Source organism: Zootoca vivipara, chromosome 13 (genome assembly GCF_963506605.1).
Source record: "Zootoca vivipara chromosome 13, rZooViv1.1, whole genome shotgun sequence".
NCBI classification, from domain to species: domain Eukaryota; kingdom Metazoa; phylum Chordata; class Lepidosauria; order Squamata; family Lacertidae; genus Zootoca; species Zootoca vivipara.
The window spans coordinates 24,545,467-24,572,693 of NC_083288.1; the positions used below are offsets into that span (position 1 = coordinate 24,545,467).

The window sequence follows — 27,227 nt, forward strand, 5'->3', positions numbered from 1 at the left end:
GCGTCGGGCACGTTGGCCCAGCACCACGCCCGTCAACGCCATTCCTCACGTCTATTGGTGGAACTGAGCGGTGCGCCCGCCCTCGCTTTTAAATCTGGGAGATAACAGTTTATGCTTTTGACGAGCGGTGTGGTGTTTTTCGGGTGTTTTTTTCTTCTTTTGTTTGAACGCTCAGACTTTCGTTCGGATTGGCTGCGCGAACTTTCCTTCCCCGCCTCCGTAATACGTATTTCCCTGTGTCGAATGGCGATTGGCCCGGCAGGTAGAGCAGGCTGGCGGGGATTGGTCGCGGCCGTTTGAGCGGGCTGAGGCAAAGCTTTTCGAAAGCGCTCTCTCTCTCTATGTGAAGCGTTTCCTGCCGCCTTTGTCGGGCCTCATTCGCAGCCGCTTGGCTCACAGCGCTCGGTGTTGAGGTACTCGGCCGCTGCTCCCCTCTCAACGGCGGCTTCCCACCCCCACAATCCCCGCTAGCTCTGTTGTTTCCTTGACACCCCTCGCTCCGACCGGGTCCACCATGGACTTGGAAGACTCCTTTTCCCCGCTCAAGGTGAGTCCCCCCCCAAAAAAGCTTTATTTCACACACCCGCCATCTTACCGTCTTCCCAGCCCCACTTAACTCTATCGACTGAGGGGGTTTTCATTCAGGACAGCCCCATTGAAATTAAACAGGCCTTAATTAGTGGCGGCCTTTAACCTCTGCCCTCGAGCGCTGGACCCTTCTAATTCATTCTTAATCCCAACCATTTTACTACTTCTCTATCTTAAAAAAAACCCCACCGTCCGCATAGATGCCTCCAATTATCGTTTCCTATTTTTTAATTTGAGCTTAATATGTGTTACAACAATCCCATCATGATCTGCAGTTCCTTCTTATATCTCCAAACCCCCCCCCCTCAAAAAAATACTGGTTGAGGTCTATCCTACAGAGGCATTACGGTGGGGACAGGCTTCTCATGGGAGGGGGTACAGAACCTCACTTCATGGAGTTTTTTCAATGCTTTTCAATAATTTTTGTGCATGGGAGGGCAAATTCCTACCCAAATTCGCTACAACTTTTGATTGTGGGTGTTTCTGTGGCTTCAGTATATTGCTGATGCTGGACATAATAGGTCTTCTTTCTAGGCAGAGCAAATATTATAAACTCGTTTGAATGTAGAGATTAGCATCCCAATATGTAAGACTATGTTAATGGCTCTGTTGGATTACATCAGAGATCCATCTATTCTAGCTTCCTCTTTTTAAGAGTGGCCAGCCAAATATCACAGGCGTGACATGGAGAAATTTCTTTGTCTGAACAGTCTGATGTTCAGAGATAGATGACTTGAATCTCAGGCTGTTGTCTGTAAAAGGCGAGCACAACCTTTTATCCCATTTAGAGATGTAAAATTTTTGGAAAAATTGAAAAAAATGCTACATTAGCACTTCTTTTTTCCTTTCCAGATTGAAAGTCATTCTGTTGCTTTAGAAACATAAAATATAACTATGGACTGTTAGTAAGACCTGACAGTAAGAGCTGTTCGACAGTGGAATTTGCTGCCAATGAGTGTGGTAGAGTCTCCTTCTTTGGAGGTCTTTAAGTGGAGGCTTGACAGCCATCTGTCAGGAATGCTTTGATGGTGTTTCCTGCTTGGCAGGGGGTTGGACTGGATGGCCCTTGTGGTCTCTTCAAACTCTATGATTCTATGACAATTTTAATGGGCATAAAATTATCACAACTAGCTTAGTAAAAATTTAGTGTATCCAAACAATTATTACAAACAGAATTTACTTTTAAAATAATATTTATTTGTAACAAATGGAGCAACAGTCACCTGAACTGTTTACTAGTTTATATGGAACAAAAAAAACTCCACAAAACAATTTTTAAAAATCCAGAAATAACAATTATTCATATTTCCTGTCCACAGTATTTTAAAAAAAACATTCTAATAAAAAGAACTGAAGAAGGAAGTGGGACTAAGTTTCAGTGAATGGGCATGAAATTTAATCAGAATCATTTTCTGAGCTGTAATGATCAGTTTCAGTCTCTGGTTCTGCATATACTCTGTTATGTCTGTCATTATCAAAGTTTTTATGGACTTCTAAAAACTGAAAGTTTGCTCGTATTGAAACAAGCTTCTTTACCCTTTCACAGAACCAATGCATACCACACGTATGCAAAAACAAAACTGAAACCTTGTTCTTTTCTGGTGACAACAGTACCTCCTAAAGGAAGAAATGTATCTTGTTCTTGCATTGGAGAGTTCAGTTTGTAACCTAGGACTTGCTTGTCCTCACAGAAATTAGAATAATCTGATACCATACATGTTTTTTTTAAATGATTTATAAAATATTTGAACCCCTTATCTTAAAATATTTTATTCATCATGTTAAAATAAAACATTCCATAATCTATTCCCCCCCCCCTGAATTTTTTCCGGAAAAACACATCTCTAATCCCATTTCTCAGCTCAGTTTCAGGTGTATGGGATGTTAGGGGAGGGTTTGTACCTTTGGTGGACCTGCTAAATAGGTGAGGGGGTCTTCCCCTGCCTGCAGACAGGCTCAGGAGGAAGATGGTTTCTGCATGTGCTGTAGAAGGAAGTGAGAGGCAGTTGGGGCTTCTCAACCTGGGAATGAAGCCCATCTAGGAGAAGGAAAACTCTGGTCTTAAACCTCTGCTGCCTTGCGGGATATTTTTGGGAGAAGAAAAGGCTAGCCGAAACCCTGCACTGCACAAGTCCCTAATGAAGCTGGATGGTGCCTTGTCTGCCTCCTTCCAACAAGATGAAGAGAGGGTCTAGTCATATTTTTATGTGGGAATTGTTCAGTTTGGTTATGTAGTTTTTAATGTGTTTTATTTATTTTTATGACTACTTTGCTATATTTGAAATTATGTACATCTTTTCATATTGTAAGCCTCCTTGAGCATTGTTTTAACTGGAAAGGTGGCATGCAAATAAAATGGTGATCTGGTCAGCCCAGGACCTCCATAAACACTGACCAGATTTGCTCCCTGCGGAGGTCACTTTAGTGCTTCTAACTCAGCAGTTTGACTTCACCCCCAAATGTGCAGTCCGTTGTCTCTTGAGACAGATGCCTACAATATCTGTTTGTATTCCTTCTTTCAAAACTAGCTTGGTGGTAAATTCATGTCTTGTGTGTTTTTATTTCCATCCTAGTGTTGTTGTTGTTACATAAACGCACCAAGTTAGCTCATTTATGCAGTGACTTATGATGTTTTCATTTTGCTTCCATTCAGCCAGTAGATGCAAACCCTAAAGTGGGTAAGATCACGGATGGAGATTCAAAAAAGAGGTTATCTGTTGAAAGAATATACCAGAAGAAAAGCCAGCTGGAGCATATATTGCTTCGGCCTGATACCTACATTGGCTCTGTGGAAGAAGTGACTCAGGTAAAAAGCTCTTTGTTTGGGGAGTTAAGGTAGGGATTGATTGAGAGGGAGCTTTTCTGATTGCTTTGTTTTGCTAATTGCAGATAAAATTCTAGTATCACAAAGCAGAGCTTAGACTGTTCTAATTTGGGGAGTTGAGAAGGTGATTTTTCCACAATTTTATTCAAAGGTCATGGCATTTCAGGACACTTCCAATCAGGTCACATGGCTGATGGGAATCACTGGACAATTCTGACTTCTTGTGCTCACTGAATGAGCAGAGTAAAAGTATCTGCTTTTTACTGAGTATCTTATTTTTAATTATCTTTTCAGCAAATGTGGGTGTTTGATGAAGATGCTGGACTGAACTGCAGGGATGTTACCTTCGTACCTGGCCTTTATAAAATATTTGACGAAATCTTAGGTATGGTGAGAGCAACATCTTTTAGTCTCAGTAGATTGTCAGTGGATTGAATTACAGAGGAATTGCAATTGATGTTAAGTTGGCTTGGTGAATTTTCTGGCTTATCAATAAGCTCTGTGCTTTAGCAAGTTGCTACCATAGCCATAAAATGGGAATTGCAGTACTGTAGTGAATGACACAATTACAAACTTGTGATTGCTGGGACTGGTTCTTAATACCAAGCTAAGAAATATCATTAAGTGCTTCATTTTTTACTAACAAGCTTTGTTCGTGTTTTCTTTTTCTCCCAGTCAATGCTGCTGATAACAAGCAGAGAGATAAGAACATGTCATGTATCAAAGTTATGATTGACCCGTAAGTCCTATTCAAATCCTTTCTAGTAAACTATTTTAAGAATTGCAGACTTAGATTGCCCCCTGTTGTCTGCTCATTTTTGCAGAATTTGTATATAAATATGACTTTCATGTCAGTTATTTATGATGGGCTTAGTTTTGAATTCTGTACAGTATTTGTAAACGAACCGAAAAGTGGGTTTGCAGCTGAAAATCATAAGGTGAATAAGAATCTTGTTTGGGGTCTTTAAAGATGAGAAATTTCTGGAGTAGTGGACAGACAGTCATTGCTTACTAATGCTTGTGTAGAATAGGGAGCTAATTCCATTAACAGGGTGGTTTTTTGTGTTCCTGATTCATAAAGCGTTTGGTTTCTTTTTCTAGAGAGAATAACACAATCTCTGTGTGGAACAACGGAAAAGGGATTCCTGTTGTAGAGCACAAAGTAGAGAAAGTGTATGTGCCGGCTCTTATTTTTGGACAGCTTTTAACCTCCAGCAATTATGATGATGATGAGAAGAAAGTCACAGGTAGAGGAAAACCTTAATAGAAAATATTAACCAGCTGGGAAATTATGTCTTAAGGGACTAGCCCTTTTGAAAAACCTTAACTCTTGTCTCCATTGGAAATAAGGCAGGCATTTAAGGAGTGGAAAAACCTGTCTATTTACTACAGCTTTGTCTCTTTCATTATGTGCCGAAGAGTGGTTGAAGGGAAGAGTTGAATTAATATGCATTATTTAAAAATATGTAACCCGTGTTTTGCAGTTCCCCTGTTTCCTGAAATCAGTATACTGGAAAAGTTATGCTAACTTACTACTGTTGAGCTAAAGGCAAGAGTTGAGGTATAGATGAGGGAACTGAAGTTTCAAAGTGCCTGATGGTACCAACCCTTAGTGGCATAGAACAATACTGTACTGATATTACAGGGAAGGATATAGAAATGGGCCACATATGTGGGCTTTCTTGTTGGAAGATGGGAACACTCCATTTAAGGTTTGAATGCTGAGTTTTAATCCCACTTGGGGGAAAAAAGTAAATCTTTAGGATTGTGGCCTTGTGTACCTGCTTGGAGTAAGCTTCTAGTGCCCTCAGTGGGACTTATTTCTGAGTAAACATGCCTAGGATCGGACTGTATACCTCCTAAAGTCTGCAAAGCTTCATGGTGTGTAAGTAACGTGATTTGTTTTATACATTGTTTTAGGTGGCCGAAATGGTTATGGAGCAAAACTGTGCAACATCTTCAGTACCAAATTTACTGTGGAAACTGCATGTGGAGAATATAAGAAGCACTTTAAGCAGGTACATAGAACCTTGTAAGGATATGTATTGTGCAGTTTTAAGATGCTGGGCTCAAATGTGCTTTGGGTACATACATGGACACGTGCATGTGCACATTAAAACAACTTCTAAATTTACTCCACATATTGTGGAGGTTTGGGCATCAGCTGGTCTGTATTTTTAACTGTTGTGCTTGTACATCTTCAGTACTTAACTGAAAAGTGCAAAAGTGACTAAGCTAAAAGTAGATCCCACAAAAAAATTATATGCTTGATTAGGAACTATCAGCTGTAGCTAAAGAAATTCATCTAGTTGTTTCGGTACATAAAATTGTAAACTGTTTTCTTCCTCAGACTTGGACTAATAATATGTCTAAGGCTGGAGAGATGAAATTGAAGTACTTTGATGGTGAGGACTTCACATGTATCACCTTCCAACCCGATCTGTCAAAATTTAAAATGACCACACTGGACAAAGATATTGTGGCTCTAATGTCTCGGAGAGCTTATGATATTGCAGGATCAAGTAAAGGTGTCAAAGTTTTCTTGAATGGAAAGAAGCTACTCGTGAGTGAATGACTTTCACTGTTTTTCTTCTGCTTTTTGGCAATGAGGTGTTGGGTTGGGATTTGGGGAAACCAGTCTTAAAATGTTTTAGAGTTAATTGGATGTCTATAGCCAGCTTCACCTAACATGTTAACAAATGAGGCAAAAGCTTTCTGCAAACATTGCAACATACCTATCTCATTTACAGGTCAACGGATTCCGCAGTTATGTAGATATGTATATAAAGGACAAGGTGGATGAAACTGGCAATTTACTGAAAGTAGTCCATGAAGAAGTGAATAATCGGTGGGAAGTCTGTGTAACAATGAGTGAAAAGGGCTTCCAGCAAGTCAGCTTTGTCAACAGCATTGCTACAACAAAGGTAACCAGCTACAGTGCTGTAGTCTGGGTATATTGAATCTGTCTTGTTTATGGCTAAACAGTTATTGCTAAATTATAGGTAAACAAATCATCCGTTGAAGGGGGTGAGAATCTAATATGGTAGCTATTGGATTTGGAAATGAGACCTTAAACCTAACAAGTCTCCTTGATTTATTATAGAAGCATTGTAAATGTTTTTACTGTATTACATAATATTATTGGGGCCATTAACTTATAGGCCAGATCCATTCTTGCAGCTGGTTTGGAGCTTTTATTCCTCAGCCAATATACCTCTCTATCTAATTAATTACTAGATATAGCAGGGGTGGAGAACCTGTGGACCAGATCCTGAGCTCCCCCATAGGCCATTTTGACAAGTTAATGAGGCTCTCCGCTTGTCAGTCACGTGACATTGCCATGAAGTCAGATGAGTGGCCTTCAAAGGAAAGGATTGGGAGTATGTTCCAATCATTCTTTTGCAGTCCAGCTTGAACTCAAGTCAGGCTGATCAGCAGGAATTGACTCCATCCAGGAGCTCTAATTTTAAAGGTTCTGAATACAAATCCTGCTTGCTAAGGTACACACTTTAAGACTCCCCAAACTCCTTGCATATTCATGATAAGTTGTGGTAGGCTCTCCGTAAAACTTTTATCAATTCTTGGATTTCCTTTTCATTATAGGGTGGTAGACATGTAGACTATGTTGCTGACCAGCTTATCACCAAACTCATTGACACGGTAAAGAAAAAGAACAAAGTTGGAGTTACAGTGAAGCCTTTCCAGGTACAAATCTCAGATTTCCCTGTTTAAGTGTAGGCTTCTTAGACCTCATTTCGAAAGTTTGTGTCTTTGCTCTCTTACAGCACCCTACAATTCTAGTTGCAAATTAGGCAATAGTTTTAACAGGGGAAAAAATCCTTAAATAAAAGCATGACTAGATGCTAAGGTAGATGGGCCTCTTGTACCTTTAATTATTATAAAGAAAATGGAACATTATTGTATAAAACTTACCTGATACAGCTTTTGTACCTGTGCCTGAGAAGCTCAACTTGGTAAAAATGCTGCTTCCTACGCAATAGTTATTTCTGTCATGATGATCTATCTTGTTTGAAGGCATCTTGCTTTAGACACCCCTCCCTGCCATCACTTTTTAAATAAACTTGATTATCCTTCTTTTGGAAGACAATTTCATAACCTGGGAATAGATTCTACTGAATGCCAAGTTAGCCAACTTAACAACATGGGTACATATCACATTTGCAGCTGGGGAAGTTTAGAGAGATGAGGTTGTCCAATAAACTAAACATTTGTGGTTTATAACACCTCCATCTAATTCTAGGTGAAGAATCACATGTGGGTCTTTGTAAACTGCTTGATTGAAAATCCAACTTTTGACTCCCAAACAAAGGAGAACATGACCCTTCAAGCAAAGAGCTTCGGCTCAACATGCAAGTTGAGTGAAAAGTTTGTCAAGGGGGTAAGTGCTTTGAGGTGCATTGTGCTGTCATTTGTTTGTTTTGGAGAGGTCTTGAGCTGGAATTGGGTGCAAAACAAACTGAGAAGCAAAAAAGAATTCAGCCTTATGTTCTGTATCAGATTTGCTTCTACAGACAGCTTTTTCTTTCTTTCTAGGTAAGCAGTTGTGGCATAGTGGATAACATTTTGAACTGGGTCAGATTTAAAGCCCAGGCTCAGCTGAACAAGAAATGTTCTTCTGTAAAACACACTAAAATTAAAGGGATACCTAAACTAGATGATGCCAATGATGCTGGTATGTATCTCAGTATGGTTACAAGCATAAAAGCCTTTTGATACTTTAAAGAAGTTAAATCCAGTGGTACCTCGGTTTATGAACACAATTGGTTCCGGAAGTCTGTTCATAAACTGAAGCGAACTTTCCCATTGAAAGTAATGGAAAGTGGATTAATCTGTTCCAAACGGTCCGCACAGTACTTAAAACTGAAGTGTTCATAAACTGAAGCGAACTTTCCCATTGAAAGTGGATTAATCCGTTCCAGACAGGTCCACGGAGTACTCAACCTGAAGCGTACTTAACCCGAAGCATGGGTGTAATTGGTTCCAGAAGTCTGTTCATAAATTGAACGTTCATAAACTGAAGCGAACTTTCCCATTGAAAGTAATGGAAAGTGAATTAATCTGTTCCAGATGGGTCCGCAGCATTCGTAAACTGAAAATTCGTAAACTGAGGTGTTCATAAACCGAGGTTCCACTGTACCCTTCTGTACAGGAACCCAGATTCCTGACCAGTAGGTGGCAACTGGCCTGATTTATGATTAAGGACATGAAGAGAGAAAAGGACTGACAGCTTTGCGTCCACATAAGGTGCTGTTTGTGGAAGAAGAGCCAAATCCTTCCTTCTGTGCATATAGAGCTCTCTTTCATCATGGGTAAAGCTGCTGTCTGCTATCTTGCCCAATACTGTATGCTTTTGCTAATTGTGCCTGACTGAAACATGAGACAGATCTACTCTTGCAATCAGAAACTTGACAGCCAGTTCTGATTAAACAGGATGAGCATATAGGTAAATGGAGTTGTCTGGATTAAGGTGCTCAATTCTCATTCCAGGGAGCAAGAATTCTACCAGCTGTACCCTTATTCTGACGGAAGGCGATTCAGCTAAAACTCTAGCTGTTTCTGGTCTTGGAGTTGTGGGCAGGGACAAATTTGGAGTGTTTCCTCTGCGTGGAAAGCTGCTTAATGTTCGGGAAGCCTCCCACAAACAGGTGAGTTGGCAGTATTTTGCAAACTCCATCATGGATCTTATTTGGCCTTGATTTGCTTTAGGTATTGTATATAAAAGCTGTCAACTATTTTCTAAATTGTATCAGGAAAGAGATTGCATTTCCAAACCTTGTCACAATGAAAGCTTTTGACAAGGGCAACTTGTGCTCTGCTCAGTGGATGCTCACTGGATTGTGAGGTGCAAAATCTGCTTGGTTAAAGTGCTTTTAAGATGTGTTAAGCACTTCGAGCCTAGTAACCTATGGCAGTCTAGACCAGGCATCTCCAACCACATATTTGCCTGGTGGTGGTGCTCTTATTGCAACCCACTAGTGGATCTCAACTCGCCCATTGTAGGTCAGACTTTTAGAAAAAAAGGGTTGAGCCAAGTTTAAAAGCAAGATATCAGTGTCTGCCTATATGGGCAGCAGCGTCCATAAGTTGATAGTTCGTACACTGAATGAGAAAAACTGATCCTTTTCAGATAATGGAGAATGCTGAAATCAACAACATTATCAAGATAGTTGGCCTGCAATATAAGAAGAGCTATGATGATGAAGAATCATTAAAGAGTCTGCGTTATGGGAAAATAATGATAATGACAGATCAGGTCAGTCTTTTTCTCATAGGCAAACATCTTCTGCCAACAGTAACAGTACTGTGAAACATTTTGTTTGCATGTGTGGCTGATAATAACTATTTAAGGGTTGGGGGTGTATGAGGTGTTAGGAGAGGGGTAGAACCTCTGGTGGGGGACATGTCATGCTCCTCCTGGGGTAATTTTGTCCACCTTTGGTCCCTACCCTGCACTCACCTTCTAGGAACAACAGGTAAGAGCTATCAGCATGCAGCAGTACTTATCTTTAGTTACCACACTTCTGTATTGCTTTATAACTCAAAATTTCTTAATAAAACAAATTTAAATTGTTGATTTTATTATGAAAATTCAAAAGATGAAGCAACAATAAATGCACACTTCTAGTTACATCCCCAAATGTCTGATGGAGCACCTTTAAAAGAAACATAAAGGAAGACTGGAGATGGGCCCTTTCGGGGAGTGTTTTAAACACCTGTCAACAGAGTTGTTCCATCATGTAACCCACCTTTTGCTACGTTGGACCTGCTATCCTTTATTTAATCATTTCAATGTACAGATCCAGCTGAATATGTAAGAAGGTCCCTTGACTAAACCATAGTGAGTTAGAACTAGTCCAAGGCCAAGTGTTTGATCATGCTGGTAATCATGATCAGTTGTTGGCTAGCATTGGTCACTGAAAAGATGGGTGCTGCATGCTCTTGAGTTCTACTTTCACATTGCCAGTGGCTAAAATTTGTCTTCTGAAACACTTTAGGATCAAGATGGTTCTCACATCAAAGGCTTGCTGATTAACTTCATACACCATAACTGGCCATCTCTTCTGAGACACCGTTTCCTGGAAGAGTTCATTACTCCCATTGTAAAGGTAAGCTTGCTCTCTCTCCCCCCCCCCCTTTCTGAGTGACCTCTTGAGCCAATTGAGAACATTTCCCCTAAATTCCACTGGTTAGAATCTTAGGTCTTAAAATGCCTTCCCATTGTTTCTTTTTACTTCAAACTAGGTTTCCAAAAACAAAGAGGAGTTTTCTTTCTATAGCATTCCTGAATATGAAGAATGGAAAGCCAGCAATCCTAACTACAAAAACTGGAAGATCAAGTACTACAAAGGTTTGATTTAAAACTTTTTTAACACAGCTAACTTGAAGGACCCAGGTGGTGCTGTGGGTTAAACCACAGAGTCTAGGGCTTGCTGATCAGAAGGTCGGCGGTTCGAATCCCTGCAACGGGGTGAGCTCCTGTTGCTAGGTCCCAGCTCCTGCCCACCTAGCAGTTCGAAAGCACATCAAAGTGCAAGTAGATAAATAGGGACCGCTCCAGCGGGAAGGTAAACGGCGTTTTCCGTGTGCTGCTCTGGTTCGCCAGAAGCAGCTTTGTCATGCTGGCCACATGACCCGGAAGCTGTCTGCGGACAAACGCCGGCTCCCTCGGCCTATAGAGCGAGATGAGCGCCGCAACCCCAGAGTCTGACACGACTGGACCTGATGGTCAGGGGCCCCTTTACCTTTACCTAACTTGAATCATGTGGGAAGTGTTGTGTGTCTGCTAGATCAGTGTTTCCCAACCAGTGTGCCTCCAGATGTTTTGGGACTACAACTCCCATCATCCCTAGCTAGAGACCAGTGGTCAGGAATGATGGGAGTTGTAGTCCCAAAACATCTGGAGACACACTGGTTGGGAAACACTGTGCTACCGTAGATAGTTAAGACTAGTAAACAGTCTCCGAGGAAACATGAAATATTCCATGTAAACTTTGGAAGAAAAAGCAATTGAAGGGCTTTATCTATAACCACATTTCCAGTTTCTATGTAGAAAAGACAGAGAATGTGAAAGGGATATCTTGGAGCACTTAATTTACCCTAAGCAACCCCAAGGTCAGCTGAAAGCAGTGACCATTTTGCGAGGGGGTTCCCCCACATGTCAGCCAAGCACATATAAGCCTGCCCCATTTCGCCCTCCATTTCGTCCAAAAGGACCCTCACATTGCTGGTCATGCAACAATTGGATTCACCCAAAATAGTCTCCGCCTGTAGTAACCTTGGTGTTCTGTTTGGAACTCCCTTATCCTGGGGGTTGGGGTCTACTAGAAACCTAATATATTTTTATATCTTGTATGGACTGGCATTTTGATTGCCAAAGTTTCAACAAATAAGGTACTTACCTAACATTTTTGTGTCTGCTAGAGAGAGTTATGATAAGCTTACACTAGACATACATGAAAAAGGAATCCTGCTGTTGTACTTAAACCACTTTCCCTGCTGCAATTCTTTCAAAACAGCTTTCTCCTTCCTCTTTGTAGTGCTCTATATTGGGTTGATGCACTGTTTTAATATTGGACCTGAACTGCAGTTGTAGATTATACAAAGAAAATAAACTGCATAGCATGGCACCTAATAGCTATGGGATACTAACTGCAGCCTTTGGTTTGGTTTTTTATCTCAGAGGTGGCTAACCTGTCATCCTCCAAATGCTGTTGGTTTCCTATCAACCCAAACCAGCATTGCAATGATCAGGATGATGTGAGTTTGGAATCCAACAATATGTGAGAAAAGTTAGCCACCCCAGATTTATGTAACTGTGCTTTGCTTCAAGATATATATAGAGAGAGAGAGAGACTTGTACACATAGTGGAGAATGTTGTTAAATTGCCTAGGTTTTATTTGAGGATCTTAGTGGTGTTATCTGTCATTAATCTCTCTAGGTCTGGGTACCAGCACAGCAAAAGAAGCGAAAGAGTACTTTGCAGAGATGACAAGGCACCGAATACCTTTCAAGTATTCTGGCCCTGAAGATGATGCTGCGATTACTCTGGTAACAAAATTGCTCCTGTCCTCTATTGCTTCGGGATTACACCTGCACAATAGTTCGGCAATAATCATTATCTGCTTTTAAAATGTTGAGTGATCCTACCAGAAATAACCCTTTCTCTTTTTAAAAGTTGGAACTATCTTATATGTCCCTGGACAAATGTGTCAAGAATTCTGCTCAATATTGATCCAGAGCAGATTCTAATGTATAGTTAGAGTAAAAAAAGACTTAGACATGTTGCAGGATTTTAAAAAAAGACCAGAGGCAATAAATATTTTATCCAGCAGAGCTTTCCTGCTACTGAAGGCAAATGTGCATAATGGTCACAAATCAGATACATCTGGATTAGCACTATCATTAAGAAGTCCAGTTGCAGCAGATTTAACTTAAACTTACAATAACTTATAATAAGTCTAAAACCTTAACACTAAGCATACTATGTAAAGAACACCACATCAGAAGGAAAGAGAAATGGTGAAAACCAGGCTCCTTCTGGCCTATTACTATGGTCAGCATGACATGTGAATAACAGAACCAGTTTAAACAAGCTGTTCAGCTTCTCTGAAGGAATATCCAAACATCAGGAGCCTTCTGCTTGTTTCTAGGCAGAATAGAATCTTGTGTGTCAGCTAGAAGCTTCCAGCTTGCATCACACAGAGAAGCTTCCAGAGTCAAATAGAATAGACAAAATCACTACACTTTAGATAACCTGGAAACAAATGTTCAGAAACTTCTGGTAGCTGAATCTGGCCATTTCCCACCATTCAACACCAGCAAAGTTTGGTGGTGTTTGACTTATCAAAGTTTGGAAAATGTCTTTCTGGCATGTGATAGCCCAGCATTGGGCGGGCAGGGAGTGACTTCAAGATTTTATGGCAGTTTAATTGACAGTGGAGTGAGTTAGCCACCCCTTCAATTACCATAGCTGCACATATTTGCATTATGGTTGGCTGCAATGTAGATAAGCCCTCTAACTCAAGGGCCTTCCATGGTGTCTGACTGTATGTGTCCATATTCCTGAATTCCGGATCTTGAATGCCTCTTGATTTAAGTCAATAATTTGACTTTACTAACTCCTCTTAGTGGACTTAGGTACTGTCCAGCTCTGAGAAAGAGTTCTAGACTGGCAACCTAAGCCTGTGGGTAATTTAGTGGAAACTGATAAGTGTCAATATTTTTCTCACTCTTCATCCCAGACTAGTCTCTGAGTTAATTATTTTGTTAATGTTCTAGGCCTTTAGCAAAAAAAAGGTTGATGACCGAAAGGAGTGGCTGACAAACTTCATGCAAGATCGAAGGCAGAGGAAGCTTCATGGCCTTCCAGATGTGAGTTGCCGTTAGAGCAGTATGGGATTCTCACAACGTGGTTTGGGGAAGGACTAGTTCAATGGCAAAACACATGCTTCATAAGCAGAAGGTCCAGGATGAATCCCTAGCATTGGCAGGTTGCAGGAAACTTGAGAGAGATTTCTGCCTGGACCCCTGGAGAGCTGTTACCAGTCAGAGGGAACAGACCAGATATAAGGCACCTTCTTAAAAGGCTAGGGTTTTTTGACAGTCAAGCATTATTTCAGTAGTTAGCCAGGAGGTTAATGCACTGTGGGTAAAATGCAGGACAATAGAGCCGTCACTTTTCTTTTCACTGCTTTGGAGCTAATGAAAGTTTGCTTCCAAACGCAAATAACAGTTGGGGGGGGGGGATTGATGGTTTTTCTTAAGATTGCAGCTGGTTAATAGGAGGGAGGGTTAAACTATGTAACCATAGCCCTGATCAGATCCATCTGTGTTTTTGCTTTAAAAACTGTCACATTTAACACCGTGTGTTGCTTTGTCCCTCAGTGAAAGGGTAAGGAGAAAGAAGCTTGTTTTATGGTGTGGTAATGGATTAGGATGGAAGTAAAGGAGGAAGGGCTAAAGTGCTGCTAGCATACAACAATTTAAGTTTCTTGCAATTTCTCCCTGTGCCCTCTTGTTGCATGCATGTTCATCACTGTACAACAACAAATACCCAGTTGCAGGCCTAAACTGATAACACAGACCAAGCTTTTCACAGCAGTTGTCATATTAAACATAAGACCTCAATGCAGGCAGTTAACATTTTCACTTGGGAGTCAGCAGTGATGAGCTAAAATGATGACTGCATTTCTGAATCTGCCCTTTTCCAGCAGTTCTCAGTACCTATATATGTTTGCATCAGAGTATATTGTTTCATTTATGCTATGATGGGGATGACACTTGAAGGCTACTATAGTAGAGGCAGCAGTTTTGAAGGTTTGATAACTTAATCTTGCTTTGTCACTCGTAGGTTTACTTATATGGCAAAAATACAAATTACCTGACCTACAATGATTTTATCAACAAAGAACTTGTCCTCTTCTCAAATTCTGACAATGAGCGATCCATCCCATCACTGGTTGATGGTAAGTTGTAAACATAGTTCCCCTTATAAACATAGCTGTCATTATTTTATTAGCAGACCCAGGCAACAAGGGCAGGTTGAGCAGGGGGGACATTATAATAACAGCAGGTGTAAAAGTACAATTTTATTTTGAACACTTCTGCCTGAAGCAGAATTCAGAGTATTTGAAAATGTAAACTACTTTAATTATTTGCTGTGATATAAGGGGTGTGTGGGTGTATAGAAAACCAGTGGTAAAAGAACAAAAATAACTTACTGCACTTCCGTTTGCACCTAAGTATTCAAAGTGATGCAGCATTGGAGGGAGTTCAGTTTATTTTATCCTACTTTTCTACAAATTTATCCAAAGCAGCCTGTACAGTAAAAAAACAAAATACATCACAAGAATAAAAACAAAATTAAAAAATATAGCAATAACCACTAAAATGTGGGAGCAGCATTTGTCTATAGGCACTAAACTAGCAAGAAAGTTTCCAGGGGAATCTGTTGAGTGGTGAACTGGCATCCTTTGCCTTAACTGAGAGGTGGTGGTTATCAAAGGAAAGAATATTGCTTGACTTGAAGCAAGCTGCTTGTCATTCTTTTCAGGGCTGAAACCAGGTCAGAGGAAAGTTCTGTTCACATGCTTCAAACGAAATGACAAGCGGGAGGTGAAGGTTGCCCAGTTGGCTGGATCAATAGCTGAGATGTCCTCTTACCACCATGGAGAGGTAGGAAAAAAGGGTGGTGATTGGGCAAGTAATGGCCATCAGCTGGCAAGGAAGCAGTAGTCCTACTGCTCAAACAGTATGTCCTACTGCTCAGTGTTGACATAATCAGACTTGTATTTGCTGTTGCTTTATAGTTATAATGATATTGATGTTATTAAATGTTAACCCTGCTCTGTCCCAAACGGTCTGAGCAGCATGCACAAATGCTGAAAGCTTCTGTCAGTTTCTGTTCTTCTGGTTGATGGTTGTGGCCAGTGTAATCTTGCCTTTGCAGCACTATTTCTTCAGTCCCAGGATAGTGGCCTTGTCCCCATTTTAAAAGGAGATGCTTTCAGCTTTGGCTTGTTATGTTTTGGTTCCAGAACTCACTGATGATGACCATTATCAATTTGGCTCAAAATTTTGTGGGCAGCAACAACCTCAACCTGCTTCAGCCCATTGGCCAGTTTGGCACCAGGCTGCATGGTGGGAAAGACTCTGCCAGCCCTCGATACATCTTCACAATGCTCAGGTTAGAAACTCGCTGTCCAACTTGTGCTTTCTTGGCTTTGCCTGGGTTGTTTTGAAAGTTAAAATGGTGGTTTTAACATGTTCCTAAGTCTAATTTCTATAATAATCTTGATATAGCATGCCCTACAGCAGGAGGTTTAGCAAGATGGTCCTCTATCCTTCCCAACCTGGCACTTTCCCTGTTTCCAGGATTCCTATCTCAGAACTGCTTAAGCACAAGCCACTTTCTTTTCTAGCCCATTGGCACGTTTGGCTTTCCCAGCAGCGGATGACAGTGTGCTGAAATTTCTGTATGACGACAACCAACGGGTTGAACCTGAGTGGTACATTCCAATCATTCCTATGGTGCTAATCAATGGTGCTGAGGGCATTGGAACTGGCTGGTCATGCAAGATTCCCAACTATGATGTCCGAGAAGTGGTGAATAACATTCGGCGCATGCTAGATGGAGATGAACCGCTTCCAATGGTAATGCAAATGTATTGATGGCTGAGTGAAATAGGGCTGATCATAAGAGAAATGCTAATTGGCATGTGCAGGGCAAGGACAGATTGTTGCTTTCTAGCATGATACTTAAGCACCTCAATTTGTGGGCCATTAGATTTCAGCCCTTGCAAGTTGATAGTGAATGTTTACTCCTCAAGTTTACTCCTCAAGTTTTAGTGACACAGTCTTGAACATTATAAAATGATGAGTAACCTTTGCATTCTGAAGAAGTCCCTCTTGTTCTTCATTAAAATCCAGTGCCTGCTCCTTTCTCCCCTATACAGTGGTACCTCAGGTTGTGAATGGGATCTGTTCCAGAGGTCTGGCCGCATCCCGAGGAATTCGCAACTGTGCATGCACGAGCAGCAAAACCCAGGGAAATACTTCTGGGTTTGCTGCTTTCACAACCCGAAGTTTACGTTACCCCGAGGGTAACATAAAGCGAGGGTCCACTGTACAAGTACAACCCTCCAGCAGCAATTCTGCTCTTGTCTGCTTTTCCTACAACACTGCTCTTGTCTGGCCAAATTTGCAAAGGGGTTGAGCTGGTTTTGCTGAATTGGAGTTAGGTCACACTGTAACAAACTGCAAAATTGAGTGCAGTTTGGCTTACTCTGTTACTATTTCCTCTCTTTTTTTTTAAAGCTTCCGAGTTACAAAAATTTCAAGGGGACAATAGATGCGCTGGGACAAAACCAGTACCTTATCAACGGGGAGGTGTCTATTCTTGATTCGACCACCATTGAAATTTCTGAACTTCCTGTTCGAACATGGACCCAGGTGATATGTTTAATTTTCTATTATGCTCCTAGAACAACAGTCATAGGTTCCTGAGCCTTCCTGATTTTTTTTTGGGGGGGGGGGTTTTACAAAGTACTGACCTCTTGCTTTCCCCACCCTTAGGTATATAAAGAACAGGTTCTGGAGCCTATGCTGAATGGCACTGAGAAGACTCCCCCCCTAATAACAGACTACAAAGAGTATCACACTGATACCACAGTCAAATTCATCGTAAAAATGAGTGAGAAGAATCTGGTGGAGGCAGAGGCTGCTGGTCTACACAAGGTCTTCAAACTTCAGACACCTCTTTCCTGCAACAACATGGTATGTGATAAGTGGGTAGGGAAGTGCAAGTATCAAAGGAGCTCCATGCAGCCTTCTAAGCCTTGATCCATATAGGTTTGCAGGTTACAGACTTCTGGGTTCTTGCTATTTGCTCCAGGTACTCTTTGACCACGTTGGGTGCCTGAAGAAATATGAGGCTGCAGAGGATATTCTGCGGGAATTCTATGAGCTCAGGCTGCGCTATTATGGCTTAAGGAAAGACTGGCTTGTTGGGATGTTGAGTGCGGAATCTGCAAAACTGAACAACCAGGCTCGCTTTATCCTTGAAAAAATAGAAGGCAAAATAGTGATTGGTAAGTAGGTATTGCCAGAGCTTACCATGAGTGGTTTCTTTTCTTGAAGATGGTAGGGCAGCTGGTTCCTCTTCTGAGGCTAGGGCAGGCAAACTCAAACTCATTTTCTAAAGCTGCAGCTTGAAATAAACCATATGCTAGTGTTTATTTGTGGAACCCCCCCCCCCAAATGAACTAAAACCAAATTCATCCTGAAGTGATAAAACATGAACTATGCCTTGAGAATAAGGCAACTGAAAATGGGACGGGAGAATGAAGTTAAGTCAATTTGATTTTGATTTTCTGTATGTGGTATGCAAATTGACCTTGCTCTTTCCTAATAGAGTGCCCAGATTGCTAAACTGATACATGTATACCCATTGATTTTTGGTTGTTTGTTCAACTGGTTTCATTCATTCCATGTGGTGACCTGAAAATGCGTGTGTGGTTTTTTCCCCTAGAGAATAAACCCAAGAAAGAATTGATACAGGTCCTTATCCAGAGGGGTTATGATTCTGATCCAGTAAAGAAATGGAAGGAGAGTCAGCAGAAGGTAGTGTATCTTCAATCTCTTCCTTTTAATTTAGCTGTTTGTGACTGCAGATTCTATGTCCTTTAAAGGGGATTCCACCAACCCTACTGCCATGGCAGGTGCTGCAGCACGAAAATAATGGGAGCATTACTTATTAAATTTCTCTGCCGCCCTTTAGCCAAAGATCACAGGGCAGATTACAGTAAAAAAATCCCAATTTTACAATATTGAATAATAAAAGGCAATATTTTAATCAGAATTTTGATACTTATTAATGTTTTTAGTTTTTATTTATGTGTGATGCTTTCCCCCCTGTTGTATATTGCCCTGTGTGCTTTATAAATATCCCAAATAAATCTTCATCCTGAATTTCACACTGTCTTAAGAATGACTGGCCTTTTTAAGGCAGAAAGGCAGCCGTACAGTAGACATGGCTGATGCAGTGGCGGTAATTCTATCTTTGCCCGGGTGTGTGTGTGTGCTAGTGAGTTCAGTATCCCCTTTAGAGAGCAGGCAATTACTACTGCTTTCCTCAGTCCAAAATAAAGTGTTGGGCAAGAGGTACATTGCCATGGATAGCTAGCAGCCTCAGCAAACAGATCAACTTTCTCCATTCTAGGGCAATGAAGAGATTGATGAAGAGGGAGACAGTGATAAGGAAACTGCATCTGCTGCAGCCTCTGGCCCAGATTTCAACTACCTTCTGAACATGCCACTCTGGTACCTGACAAAGGAAAAGAAGGATGAGCTCTGCAAGCAAAGGGGTGACAAAGTAGGTGGAAGAGCTGTTATGGAGAAACTTGAGAGATGACATTGTTGAAGACTCAAACACGCATTCAGCTATTTCTCCTAAATATTTCTTCCTCCTCACTTGTTCTTATTAGGAAATAGAACTGGAAAACCTGAAACGAAAAGCTCCTAATGACTTATGGAGAGAAGATCTTGCTGCCTTTGTTGAAGCTCTTGAAGTAAGTAACTCTGGGAAGAGTAGCTGGCCAATTATTCAGTTTGCAGCCTATTTGGATTCATCACAGCAGTAATTTCTATGAAGGATGGGAAGAATGTGAGCCTTCAGCAGAGTTCTGCCATCTCAAAGAATCTGAAACTCCACAAGTAAGAATGCTGCTGAGGCTGACAGTGGCCAAGGGTTGCCCCAGTGCCAATTGCCCTCTGGCCTATGCTGATATGAGCAGCTTGCTTGCTTGCTTCCTTTGGAAGTGGGCTGGGCTTTGGTTACACTGAGATTTAAAATCCCCATGCTGCCCATTCTTCCTTCTGGTTCTTTAGCTCACGTTTTACCTACCCCCTCTAGGAGCAGGAAAACAAGGAAAAACAGGATGAGATGGCTGGGACTGCAGGCAAGACCATCAAAGGGAAAGGAGGAAAGTTGAAAGTAAAGAAGCTGCAGGAGATTATGCCCTCTCCACATGGCCGGAGGGTCACCCCCCGTGTGACTGAAGAGATGAAAGCAGGTGCAGAGAAGAAATTAAAAAGGAAAATCAAGGTAACAGAATATTGGCCTCTGTTAAGGGGTATGTGTGCATGAGCACGCTATTAAAGTGTATTATGCATATGTATATATTCCCGCTTTCTTTGATACATTTGTCCTGTCATCCGTTGTACGTATAGTGACCAATTATCCCCTTTGCTTACCTGTAGAGTGAAACAACTGAGCCTAATAAGAGTCAAGAAGAAGATGCACCAGCATGTGATAAGGAACCAATGTCTCTTAAACAAAGATTGGCAAAGAAATTTAAAACAGAACCAGGTAGCACCTGCTCACAAGTGTCATTCATTTTCTTTGGGAGCTTTTCTTTAGTAGATTAAGCTTCATTTAGGTTTTAAAGATTGTTTGGGTATTTGTATTAAGCAAATAATAATAATGTGTAGATACATTGTCTGAGTGCTCAATACTTTTTTCTCTTGGACACAGCATACATTGTTTTAAAATTTAGCCAATCTGTTTAACTTAAGGTACCAAGAAACAATCCACACTGCCATTCAAGCCAGTAAAAGAAACAAAGAAAAACTCTTGGTCTGACTCTGAATCAGAGGGCAGTGGTGGTGGTGGTGATATGGAGGTTGTGCTGTCTCCTGAAAACATGTCAAGCCGCTCAGCGAAAGGTAGGTTTGTGGTTAAAAATGATGTGGGAACTTTTACTTGATGCTGTACTCTTGCTATAATTAAATTGCCTTTGTTAAATATCCTTGGTTTAATTTTTTTATTTAAAAAGGAAAGTTTGGAGCTTTGGAAAGCGATTAAGAAAGTTTATTCTACCTGACAGCATTTTCTAAGGCTGCAGTCCTACATACTGGTACATTTATCTAGTAGTAAGTCCCACCAAACTCAGCAGCATGTACTGAGCTGGCATGTGTAAGGTTGCAGCCTACTTTTCTTCCGTTTCTTTCAGCAGATTCAAACCCCAGTGACACTGGTGGTGACATCCAAGAATTGGATGAGAATACTGCATCTGATGAAAATTCAGAGGTTCCAGCCGCAAAACAGAATACTATTTCTATGTGAGTGAAGTACAAACACAAAAAAATTGTAACTCTTGTTAAAGGTAAAGGACCCCTGACAGTTCAGTCGAGTCGCGAACAACTCTGGGGTTGCGGCGCTCATCTCGCTTTGCTGGCAGGCAATTTTGGGACCAAGCAACGGGAGCTCACCCCATCACGGGGATTTGAACCCCCAACCTTCCGATCGGCAAGCCCTAGGCTCTGTGGTTTAGACCACAGCTCCACCCGTGTCCCATCTCAAAAAGGTGGCAAGCTATTTGCACTGGCCACATTACCACAAAGCTCTTCATAGTGGGGTAAAGCAAACAAAGAAATGAAAAAGTGAGAGGTGTCTGGTGTGTAGGGTGTGCTGTCAGTTCAATACAAAGAACACAGTCCATGCTATTTGTCCTTCCAGTCCTATATAGTCTTATTTCTATACCGTAGGGAGCAAACACATGGAAATGGCGAGAATTTGCACCATAGTATGTATTATGTGTTCTAGGAAAGCCACGGGACGAAAAGGCAAAGAAGCCATCAAACCACAAGGGGTACAGAGCACCATCTCCAGTAAGTACCACTGAAGTTTAACATCTATTGTTAACACAGCCAGGCATCGCTCTTTATTAAAAAATTAATGTTCGAGTGCGTAAAAGTAACAAGATCATACCATAGCTGCATGTGATTAAATTGGTGTTACCATGACTACCGGCAATATGGGACTGCCGTTAAGTGACTTTCTCATTTTTGTATCTCCACCCCCAGCTGAAAGTAGATAGTTTACTGCAGGGGTCAGCGAACTTTCTCAGCAAGGGGCCAGTCCACTGTCCCTCAGACCTTTTTCGGGGGGCGGACTATATTGGGGGGGGTGAACGAATTCTTATGCCCTACAAATAACCCAGACATGCATTTTAAATATAAGGACACATTCTACTCATGTAAAAACTCTGATTCCCAGACTGTCCGCGGACTGGATTTAGAAGGCAATTGGGCTGGATCTGGGCCCCGGGCCTTAATTTTGCCTACCCATGGTTTACTGTTTCTCACTTCATGCAAGAAGCATTTGCTGGGCAATTTCTGCAAGATTTTTAAAAGCCTCAAATTGTATGGAATAAAAGTGTGGTATCACCAGAATTTGAAAAAAGCATACTGTGGCGGTTGTCTCCACTTGTACAGGACCCCCAGATGTTTCCCGGTCCGTTGATTCCTGCACAAACCACTTTATTATACCGCTGCCACCAACCAGTAATAGGTCTAACCTTTAATAACTAAACTGTCAAACACTCTATCCTTTCTGTTTAGCTACCACCTAATGCCTCACCCTCAGTCTCTAAGCCACACCTCCTCCACCTCCCACACAACTCCCTCAACTCCAACTCCACTCAACCTCCCAGGGGTGGGTTTATATAGTCCTCCTAACCCCGCCCCTAGGGGTCTAACTGTCATTACCTGTTAACCCCTTCTATACCGGGCCTGACTTTAGGGTGATCGTCACACATACTTTTTTATTTTTAGATTTAATGGGATTTTGATAGTGCATGAAGCTGCCAAAATCACTGCAGTCCTAGGTTAAGAGCAGTGGTCATTATTGTAATATGATAGATTGCAAGGACTTAAAAAATGAGAAGGAAATTCCATCTGCATACAAAAGAACCGCCTAATTCTTTCATATTTATGTCTGTGCTGGTATTTCCCTGGATGGTGTCTTGTCTTTGCAAGTTCTGTAAACAAAGGGATTTTGAAACCTTGAGGTATATCTTGTCACATTGTTTTGGAATATTTGGTAGTTTTGCTTACTCCAGAGCTTTCCAAACTGTTTATAACGACACGTTAGTATGTTGGCTGCAGTGTGTAGGTGTGTTGCACGCTTGTCCTGGGGCTGGAAAGGGGTTTAACCTCTAGTTTGCTAGTAAGACTGAATTACTGTGACATGAAATGAGGCGTGTCTAAAAAGTGTGTCACCAACATGAAAAGTTTGGAAAGCTCTGGCTTACTGCCTTGTAAAGAAGCAGTGAATATGTTCATCTACATGTTCATCTTAAATCACTCTGAGGGCTACTTTTACATTTTTATTAACTCAGGAGGACCACATTTCTGCAGTATCACAGAGGGGCCATTTTTGTTACCATTTTAACTGCCATTTTCTATAGTGTACCTGCTATACTTCTAGCTGGCAGATACTTTTTTCTCTGTTTCCATCATTATATTTGCATGAGATTTTTATATTGGTGCGTTGCAGTGGGCTGTAATATTTGTATCCAATAGTGTGGCTGTAATTGGAATTCCCTTAGGGAGGTGCAGAGAGATAGCAAGAGGACTGCAGTCAGTCCATGGGTCTGGCATTGGGAGCATTTTACAACGTTTGCATAGTCTTTCCCCTTCCCTGTTTCAGAGCTAAAGAGACTCTCTTATCCTTGCCCGTGGATGTTTACAGTCTTTTAAAAGTGGCTTGGTTTGTTCTCTGTGCAAACTTAAAAATTCAGTATAGAATTCATGATGTTTAGGACATGTTAGCTTAGTGGGGACTTTTCTTTATTCAAGTTCACGTTGAGGACTATGATGCAGGCAAACCAGTTACAGCAGCCTCTTCTCTGCCTGCTACCCTTGATGTGCCAGCCAAGCCTGCTCCCAAAAAGAGAGCTCCAGCCAAGAAAACAGCAAAGGTAGCTGAAGGTAAGATTACTACTGATGTCTGTATGTTAAAAGGTGAGTATTCAGTGGCATTACTATAAGTGCCCCAAAAGGTGTTTGGTTCTGGCTAACACTGCATAGGTGGAAGCAGAGACTGCATGATGGAGGTTCACGGTTTCACTGATATGATTAGAAATTAAGGGTTTGGAAAAGAGGAAGTCAAATTAGTTACTCTAGTTCTATATACAGGTAGGTAGCCGTGTTGGTCTGAGTCGAAGCAAAATAAAAAAATTCCTTCAGTAGCACCTTGAAGACCAACTAAGTTTATATTTTGGTATGAGCTTTCGTGTGCATGCACACTTCTTCAGATACTGAAAGCTCATACCAAAATATAAACATAGTTGGTCTTTAAGGTGCTACTGAAGGAATTTTTTTATTCTAGTTCTATAGTTAGTTACTACTTCGTTTATTTCATGAGAATTGTTATCTTGGGAGTCGTCTTATATGCCCAGTCGTCTTATACGCCGGAATATACGGTATTCTGAAACCAATCAGGCCTCTATTAAACATTTCTTCTGCCCCTAGAAGTTAACACATCAATTTTTTTCTTGGAGATTAAGTAACCATTTTTGGCTGAACATGTCTTTATCTTAATAAGCCGAAATGTGAACAAGCCAAGATTCCACAGGTTACTTAGTAGAGCCTGTTCCATTGTGGAGTTGCTCACACAATTAAATAGCCATGTTTCTTTCCTGTCGTTGAAGCACATGGTTGTTTCCAGCCTCGGCTGACATTTGAAAATGGTGGCTATACTTCGGTTTTATCAACTATAGTCTAGCCCTTTGTTGGCAATTAACACTGCCTTAACAGTTACTGGAATGAGCTTCTGAAGCAATGGCTTGAAAACATTGTGGTAGATCCAGGTTTTTGTGGGAAAGAAACAGCAGAGATTTCACTGATTCTTTTGCTCTTAGGCAATCAGCCTTCTATTATGGATGCTTTCTCTAAGAAGAAGGCAACTGCAAAACCCAGGAAAGCAACAGCAGCTAAGAGTTCGGAGTCCAGCACGGATGAAGCAGCCTCCCAAAAGTGTGCACCTGCCAAGATGAAGAAACCTGCTAAAAGGAAGGTTTCTAGCTCTGACGACTCTGATTCTGACTTTGGCCCAGCTCTTAAAAAAACTACAGCGACTAAGGTTTGTTTGCCCCCATTTTGGTTCTCTAAAATTACTCTCCATCTTTTTTGTTGCCAGTTAAAGATCGCCATGAATCATAGAATTGGAAGGAACCCCAAGTGTCGTCTATTGCAAACCCTGCAATGCAGGAATCTCAACTGAAGCATCCATAACTTAAATCCATTGGTTCAGTTCCTACCCTCTGGTGCAGGAGAAAGCAAGCTTGCTCCATGTGACAGCTCTTTAGATATTTGAAGATGGACACTATACTTTGGTCGATGCAGCCTAGAATAGCATTAGCTTTTCTTTCCCCCCCCCCTTTTTTTGCTGGTGCATCACACTGTTGCCTCATGTCAAGCTTGTGATCTACCAAGTTCCCTTGATCCTTTTTACATGTACTACTGACAAGGCAGGTGTCCCACATCTTATATTTGTGCGGTGGGCTGCTGCCTTTAGTATGGAAGGAGAATGTCTTTAAGGCATACCTAAATGCCAGAATTGAAGGGGGGGCAGAGTGCCATAGTTTTAGGGTGCCACTGAGGTGGATTTTGGCATATGGGCAGATACAGGTGTTCTCCATAACCTATAACAAATTCTAATCATTTTTATCAACCATAAATGGGCCTCATACTGTCTTGTTCACCTTGAAGTCTTAGCTAAAAGTGTGCATCTGTATGTGTTGGTGACTGCTTTATGAGTGCCCTAAACAAGTTAACATGGGGTGAGCCTGCAGTGCTCTGCAAGGAAACTACACCCTTAATATGTAGCATTTAATTTCTGGTGTGCTGTGGAATGAAGTGCCCTAGGGCCTGTGGCTGAAGTGGTTTCTCCTACATAAACCAGGAATATTAGTCTATCCGTCAGGGTGCTTGTAGAGCACTAAAAGTTTTTCTTCCCCACAACTGATGCATTAATGCATTCCATGTTCCATAAGGAGGGGCTAGTTGTGACCATTCCTGAGCCCACATAATACCTATGAGAGCTTACCAGGCCCACTTTTTTTCCCCCTTTGCAGAAATCCAAGAAGATTGATGAGACATTTTCCCTTGAAATAAGCTCAGATGAAGACTCGCCTGTTCCAACTGTCGCACGTGAAAGATTGGGTCGGGCCAGGAAAGTTGTCCAGTACCTTGAGGAATCGGACGACGAGCTATTGTGAACTGAAAGCACCTTGTTCAAAAATGGGATGTCTGCCTTTTGATGTTTTAACATTGTGTCTGTCCCTGTAAATATTTGGCACTGTTCACTATCATTTTTATCCTAATAAATGTGGTTTTTTTTCCTTGGAAGTCATTACTTAGAAATTCTGCTACTTCTGAATCACCGGTTTTTTTGTGCTAAAGGAAAATACATTGTGGGGAGGTGTAGCATGTTCCTGTAACACTAAGCCAAAGATGGGATCCCGTGACTCTAGACTTGTTCGGCTACAACTCCCATTAACCCCAGTCCAAGCAGGGATGCAGAAACCTCAGGCCAGCGACTGCATTTCCCCAGTACAAAAGGTTCATGTATGCAAAAGTGCCCTATGTAGAACCATTTGGGTCAGGGTCTTAATGCACATTATTAAACACAAGCCAGTCACTTCTGATGGTATTAACTCTACTGGTGACTGGGAGCGGCCGCCGAGACCACATAACACTGGTCTTGAAAGACCTACCTTGGCTCCCAGTACATTTCCGAGCACAATTCAAAGTGTTGGTGCTGACCTTGAAAGCCCTAAACGGCCTTGGTCCAGTATACCAGAAGGAGGGTCTCCATCCCCATCATTCTGCCCGGACACTGAGGTCCAGTGCTGAGGGCCTTCTGGTGGTTCCCTCACTATGAGAAGCCAAGCTACAGGGAACCAGGCAGAGGGCCTTCTTGGTAGTGGCACCCGCCCTGTGGAACGCCCTCCCACCAGATGTCAAGGAGAAAAACAACTACCAGACATTTAGAAGACATCTGAAGGCAGCCCTGTTTAGGGAAGCTTTTAATGTTTTCTGTTGGAAGCCGCCCAGAGTGGCTGGGGAAACTCAGCCAGATGGGCGGGGTATAAATAATAATATATTATTATTATTACCTAGATCCATATTAAAATGAACATTCTCCCTTTGTTACTTAAGGTGCATTGTGTTTTCAATAGAAATTAGGCTGTGCTGCATTCTGGCACTCCTGCATTCCAAAAAAATATTTTTGTTGTAGAAACTTTGTCGTCCTTTGCTCCAGGACCAGGAACATTTTTGAAATCCTTGTCAGATGTTACACTAATTCTCAAATGTTACACTAATTGTGCCAAAAAGTTTCAGAATTTCAAATGTATCTTGTCAAGTCAGAAATCTCTTAAGGGAGTCAAGTATTGTCTTGGATTTTTGCAATGTTGCTTATTGTAGCCAATATTGATTCATACAGTA

General features: G+C 41.5%; 1 protein-coding gene across 2 annotated transcripts; it reads left to right on the plus strand.

Annotated features, from left to right (window-relative positions):
- The first annotated feature begins 354 nt into the window (after window positions 1-354).
- TOP2A (DNA topoisomerase II alpha) lies at window positions 355-26,113 on the plus strand. 2 transcript variants are annotated; one of them, XM_035135557.2, is made up of 35 exons: window positions 355-547; window positions 3,242-3,394; window positions 3,707-3,797; window positions 4,088-4,151; window positions 4,514-4,659; window positions 5,333-5,430; window positions 5,763-5,975; window positions 6,163-6,336; window positions 7,016-7,117; window positions 7,674-7,811; window positions 7,967-8,105; window positions 8,921-9,078; window positions 9,561-9,686; window positions 10,429-10,539; window positions 10,676-10,781; window positions 12,373-12,482; window positions 13,713-13,805; window positions 14,785-14,899; window positions 15,487-15,608; window positions 15,971-16,119; window positions 16,355-16,586; window positions 17,250-17,384; window positions 17,508-17,708; window positions 17,827-18,022; window positions 18,463-18,554; window positions 19,153-19,305; window positions 19,418-19,501; window positions 19,846-20,037; window positions 20,193-20,301; window positions 20,508-20,657; window positions 20,945-21,053; window positions 21,538-21,602; window positions 23,574-23,705; window positions 24,638-24,858; window positions 25,853-26,113. In XM_035135557.2, exons 1-35 carry the CDS (start codon window positions 515-517, stop codon window positions 25,994-25,996), a joined length of 4,656 nt encoding a protein of 1,551 aa, XP_034991448.1. In that variant the 5' UTR covers window positions 355-514; the 3' UTR covers window positions 25,997-26,113. The 2 variants fall into 2 exon arrangements, with proteins under 2 accessions (XP_034991448.1, XP_034991449.1); XM_035135558.2 differs by having other exon boundaries at window positions 20,948-21,053.
- The last annotated feature ends 1,114 nt before the right edge of the window (window positions 26,114-27,227 follow it).